The 5,983-nt window shown below is 50.2% G+C and overlaps 1 protein-coding gene across 1 annotated transcript in view; it reads left to right on the top strand.

Moving 5' to 3' along the window:
* The window catches only part of Pla2g4f (phospholipase A2 group IVF), a 15,973-nt gene extending 10,534 nt beyond the window's left edge, over positions 1–5,439 (top strand). Inside the window, exons 12-20 of the mRNA XM_008846813.2 lie at positions 669–805; positions 1,039–1,261; positions 2,091–2,205; positions 2,401–2,538; positions 2,610–2,717; positions 2,849–3,043; positions 3,348–3,514; positions 4,289–4,475; positions 4,721–5,439. Coding sequence (XP_008845035.1) covers positions 669–805; positions 1,039–1,261; positions 2,091–2,205; positions 2,401–2,538; positions 2,610–2,717; positions 2,849–3,043; positions 3,348–3,514; positions 4,289–4,475; positions 4,721–4,941 — 1,491 coding nt within the window. The 3' untranslated portion in view covers positions 4,942–5,439. The remainder of the gene's footprint in view (positions 1–668; positions 806–1,038; positions 1,262–2,090; positions 2,206–2,400; positions 2,539–2,609; positions 2,718–2,848; positions 3,044–3,347; positions 3,515–4,288; positions 4,476–4,720) is intronic.
* The last annotated feature ends 544 nt before the right edge of the window (positions 5,440–5,983 follow it).

The following is a 5,983-nucleotide window of genomic DNA, read 5'->3' as shown; positions in this document are numbered from 1 at the left end:
AACAAAACAAAACAGGGCAATTTTCAAATGTTCATATGAGAGTCCATTGGAGTTTCTTGACAAGAACTTCCAAAAGCATCCCTCTATTGGGTTCTTCCTCATTTTCTTTTGTCTTCCAAGGCTGGACTAGTTGGCTGGGAAGAGTTGCTGGATACTCAGGTGAGGGTACAGTGACTGTTTGGCACTCCTTTAATGAATGAACACAACCGTCAACAAAAACAATTTTTTTAAAAGAGAAGAACCATGTTTGGAATCATACTACTTGGATTTGGTACTCATGACTACATACATGATTTTGGGCACATTAATCTTAAGGTTATTTTTTATTTTTTATGTGTATGTGTGTTTTGCCTGCATGCTCATGGAGGCCAGAAGAAGGCATCAGATCCCCTTGGAACTAGAGTTGCAGACAGTTGTTAGCTACTATGTGGAGCTGGGAACTGAACCTTGGTTCTTTGCAAGAACTGCCAGTCCTCTTAATTGCTGAGCCATCTCTCCAGCCCTTGGTTAACCTTCTTACACATCAATTTTGTCATCTGTAAAACTGGGATCTCACTGGGTTGCTGGAAGCATTCAATGAGATAATACACAGACAATGCTTATAATACCTGATGTGGATAAGCAGGAATAAAGCACAGTGATGTTGCTATCATTGTTATTATACCCAGGTGCCTGTGGTGGCTGTGTTAGGCTCTGGAGGTGGAACCCGAGCCATGACTTCCCTGTATGGCAGTCTGGCTGGGCTACAAGAGCTGGGCCTCCTGGATGCTGTGACCTACCTGAGTGGGGTCTCTGGGTCCACCTGGTAAGTAAGGCAGGTCAGAGCACAGAGAAAAAGTAAGCTCTGAAGGGGTAATGGTGACTTTATGATCAGCTGGAGTTGGTAATGATGGGCTGGGAGCCATCTTCAAGGGGATCAGGACTGAGAAGAGGAGGCTGGGTACCAAGGGCCCCTCTGAGTGAGGGTGCAGAGCCGCAGGTATATGTGATGGGAGGAAAGACCTACCCCTAGCTCACAGGCATCCCCTCCATCTCCAGGTGCATCTCCACACTCTACAAGGACCCATTCTGGTCCCAGGTGACTTTGCAGGGACCCATTGAGCATACCCTGGCTCAGGTCTGCAGCAGTAAGATGGGGGCACTGTCCACAGAGCAGCTACAATACTACTCTCAGGAACTGAGGCTCCGGGAGAGCAGTGGCCACAGTGTGTCCCTTGTTGACTTCTGGGCCCTCCTCATTGAGTATTTCCTGAACCGAGAGGTAAGAGAAGGGAAGTTACTACATTCTACCCGCCCCAGTGCTTCCCTTCCCCTACTTTTTCTCCCTTATCCTTTAGGCTAAGGTGTGAGACTTGCAATGCTGTCTCTCAGTGGAAGGGTAAGACACCAGAGTGGAGGGATTACACCACTTAACCCTCAGGGCTCCCAACCCCTGGGGAGGGAGAGCCAGGTCTCAGTTCTCAGATCTGCACGTTGGAATCATCTGCACAACTTTTCAAAAATACCCACGACTGGAATTCACTCCCAAGGATACTAGTCTAGGGTAGAACTCAGCACATGAATGTTTTGAAAATGGTTCCCACCAGCGTCTGAGGCAGAGTGCCATATCTACTCATTAAAAAAGAAGCCCTGACTTACACAACCAGGCAATTGCTCCTAGAACTGTAGGCCCAGTCTGTCCTAGGCAAGAAGGCTCAGAGCAGCTGACCCATGGTGTGTTGCTATCAGTTGTAGGTGTATGCCACCTGTGACCACTTATTTCTAAGTAAGAAGCTACATCATCCAGTGATTTCTTTTTAAATAAATTAGATTGGCTTTTCAATGATCCCCTACAATGTCTAACTCTGTGTGTTTTGATATGCTTTCTGGAATGGGAAAAAAGAAAGGGTTCCTATAGCCCCTGGAACCTCACAGGGGCCCTACTTCTACTGCAGCCTCAAGTTTGTACATTAGAAAGCTGCCTTTATGGCCCTGGCCTTGGCAACTTGGTCTCTCTTGTGGGCACACCACAGTTCACAGGGTGCTTTCAGGCCATAGGGGTGGAGAACAGGGACTGAAAAGCCAAGGTGCCTATCTTCTCTCCTGCCCAGGAAAATCCTGCCAAGCTGTCAGACCAGCAAGAAGCAGTGAGCCAGGGTCAGAACCCTTACCCCATCTACGCCGGCATCAACGTCCACACCAACATCAGTGGGGAGGACTTTGCAGGTACCTGGGCCTGAAGACAAAGGAAGGAGACAGGGAGATGGTGGTAGGAGAGTGGGTGAGGTCAAGGTCAGATACAAGTGGGAGATATAGCCACTTGCAGGAACACTGGTGCACAGTGGGGTTGCTGCCTCCTGCTTTTGGCAAGGCAAGATTCCTACTCAGCCACAAGGGCCCTGTTTACTTTGTCTTCCCCAGAGTGGTGTGAGTTCACCCCCTATGAGGTCGGCTTCCCCAAGTATGGGGCTTATGTTCCCACCGAGCTCTTTGGTTCTGAGTTCTTCATGGGACGGTTAATGCAGCTCAGGCCAGAACCCCGTATCTGCTACCTGCAGGGTAAGTCTGGAGGGCTGGGGACAGCATGGCCCAGGTCAGGCACTGATATAGGGTCCTCCCTATCTCCATAGGTATGTGGGGTAGCGCTTTTGCAGCCAGCCTGGATGAGATCTTCCTGAAGACCGCAGGCTCAGGCCTGAATTTCCTGGAATGGCATAGAGGCAGCGTCAATGTCACAGGTGAGAGGAGAGAGCCTATTCTACTACCACCACTTGCCAGCACTAAGAGCTCTGGCAGAGGGATGGAAAGTGAGGGAGGAAATGGACACAGGATAGTTCATTTCTCACAGCATTCACTGCCCCCCATCTAGATGACTGCTCAAAGTTCCAGTTGCAGGACCCCACAAGGCTGCGCACCAGGCTCTGTACCCCACAGGGCCCCTTTTCCCAGGCTCTGCTGGACATATTCACCTCCCGCTTCACTTCTGCCCAAAACTTTAACTTCACCCAGGGCCTCTGTCTGCACAAGGACTATGTGGCTAGCAGGGAGTTCATGGCCTGGAAAGGTGTGTAGTGCCCTGGTAAGGTAGAATTGGAAATGGGTCCCTCTACACATGCATCTGGCTCGTTAGGGCAGCTTTGGCTTTTACCTGGAGTATTGGAGGGAGTTGAGTTATGGTCTCCTGCTGCTGATGGGGAAGGACTTTCTGATTACTCTGTTCAAAGGTGGAAGGTAGGGTTGAAGGGGCAGGGTGGGAGACTCACTCCATAGTTGTCAGGGGTCAGGAAAATTCTGTGAGGAGACTGCAACTCAAGACTCAAAGTAGGTCACTAGCAAGACGAACTGCACTTTTCCTGTGTACCCTACAGACACACACCCTGATGCCTTCCCCAATGAGCTCACCCCCATGAGGGACTGCCTGTCCCTAGTGGATGGAGGCTTTGCCATCAATTCACCATTCCCACTCATCATACAGCCCCAGCGGGCAGTGGACCTCATTGTGTCCTTTGATTACTCCTTGGAAGCCCCTTTTGAGGTAAAGAAAGGGGCAAGGGGTGCCGAAAGTCGGGGAGGGGGGGAAGAAAGCTCTGATAAAGGGCTCACTTGAGTGTGGCTGTTGCCGCAGGTGGTGGGTGCCTTTATGCTGTTGGCAGCCTAGGTCTGCCAGATGGAGGAGAATTCTGGAATTATGACAGGGAGTAGGAAGAGGAGGTAAAGAGGGTCTCAGGTGTCTTCTCGACTCTCCTAGACCCTGCTCAATTATGGTAGGACTCTTTACTCCAGGATGAGGCCTGGGCTGCTTTCTCTTGTTGCCATGTTAACACCAGCCATCAAGGTCCTCTTTAGGGAGACTCCAGCAAGTTCTTCAAGTTCTGCAGGGCAGCTGATAGATGCCATCAACCAAATGTATGTCTGTGGTCTCTCTTTAATTTTCCTTGCCCAATGAGAGCCTAGAATTGGAGAATGGATAAAACCTCTTCCATCATTGACCTTGTAATCATCATGTCAACCTTTTGAAGTTAAAATCAGGGATCAGAGGAGGGATCAGAGAAGAAACAGCCATGTTAGAGGAGAAATGATGGTGAGAATGAAGATGATACAGAGGACTAGGAGGATTTACTTACTGATTATCAGCCAGTGTTAATTATTACTCATTTACTACAAACTCACTAGACAGTTATGCCCATTTTTATTTAACAAATAGGAAGAAGGCTCAGAAAAGCCACTCAGCTATTCAGAGATTGAGCTAGCATGAAGCCTGGGGTATGTGGGAGTCCAGTTGGGGGTAGAAGTTTGACCCCCTGCACAGGTCTTACAGATGACAGAGAAGTACTGCCTGGATCGAGGGATCCCCTTCCCCAGGATTGAGGTGGGCCCTGAGGACTTGGAGGACCCCCGTGAGTGTTACCTGTTCACCAAGGCGGAGGACCCCCGCTCGCCCATCGTGCTACATTTCCCCCTTGTCAACCGGACTTTTCGCACACATCTGGCCCCAGGTAAGGGGAAGCCCCAAGCCTGCAGGGTTCCTGCAGGGCCTGCACTAGCCACTGCTGCCCTCTGCTGCCAGGACCTTAGTGCTCACATGGGGTCATCTCTTCCTGACAGGTCTGAAAGCTGAGATGGTCCTCCTATAGGAAGCTAGCCATATATCCTGGGGCAGGGAAAGTGTCCAGGGCCATCAGCTCCCAGCCAGTTTTATAGAGAACCCTACATGACCTTGCTTCCATCTTTCCACCCACAGGTGTAGAGCGGCAGACAGCTGAGGAGAAGGCCTTTGGGGACTTTGACATCAATGGGCCAGATACCCCCTATGGCATGATGAACTTCACCTATGAGCCCAAGGAGTTTGATCGGCTGGTGGCCCTGAGTCGATACAATGTTTTGAACAATGTGGTGACTGTGAAGCATGCCTTCCAGCTGGCTCTGGATCGGGGACAGGCTAGGGGAAGGGTTGGTAGCTGACCAGGTGAGAGTCAGAGGACTGATGTGGAGAGGTGATGTAGGACTTGGGGCTTGCTTGCTGTTGGAGGAACAGAGAACCTTAAGGAGTTTCTGTTTTCTGCCTCTCCAGAACCTGACTGAGGTCCCCCAGGCCCAGAATATCTTGCATGAGCTTAGGGCAAACCCATCCCGTTTCTTAGAGAAGATGGAGTGTTCTATCTCTCCAGGGGTACTGCAGGGATACTGGGCAGGAGAAAGCAGAACTCATACTACAGTGTGGAGAGAACAGGCAGCAGTCTCATGACAGGGCCCATTTTCACACAGAAGAACCTCTGAACATCCAGGCACTCAGAACCTTACCACAGAGAAAGTTGTGAGCTGAGGTACTAGCTGCCCTCCTTACACTGAGATTGGGAACAGAGATGCAGCTGCCCATACTTCCACAAAGTGGCCCCAGCCCTGGTCCCAATCCAGAGCTTCTGAACTCACTGTTGTTAAGAATAAACAGGAGCCACATGAGTTGCCAGTCTGTGTCACTGATTCCATGTTCTGCGAATTCTTCTTTGCATTCTGGCCTCTCTGTCCCTTCTCAAAAGTCACTACCCTTCCCTGCTAAGGACTCATGAAGTCTGTGGCACAATAACTCATCCTGGGCTGGGTGGGGTGCACAGTGTTTCACTCTTAAACCTGAACCACATTCTCTGGTCAGGTATACAGCTGCCCAGTCTCAGGAACCAAATAGGTATGTCTAGAGGGGGCATCCAGTAATCAGGGCAGAGTGAACATACAACTGCATACTATGTAGGGTGAGCAAATGAGCCCCTGTCCCTTGGGAAGAGATGGGCAGTGGTAGGGAGAGTCTAGCCTGAGTTCCTGTATCTGATGATCTGAACAGGTTTCTCTCCTTAGTTCTCCTGATCCACTTGGTACCCTCCAAATATTGAGAGCCTCACCAGTGTGGACAGATTTCTGGTGTGAAGAGGAGTTCCATCCTGGTCAGGCCATCTTTACCTGATCTACCTCCAGGGCCCTTTTTTTAACCAGCTCTGCTCCAGTGCCAAGC

This window comes from Nannospalax galili, unplaced genomic scaffold, assembly GCF_000622305.1.
Source record: "Nannospalax galili isolate Female #2095 unplaced genomic scaffold, S.galili_v1.0 scaffold342, whole genome shotgun sequence".
Lineage (NCBI taxonomy): Eukaryota > Metazoa > Chordata > Mammalia > Rodentia > Spalacidae > Nannospalax > Nannospalax galili.
Note: the sequence above shows the minus strand (reverse complement) of the source record. Positions and strands in the feature narration are given on the sequence as shown.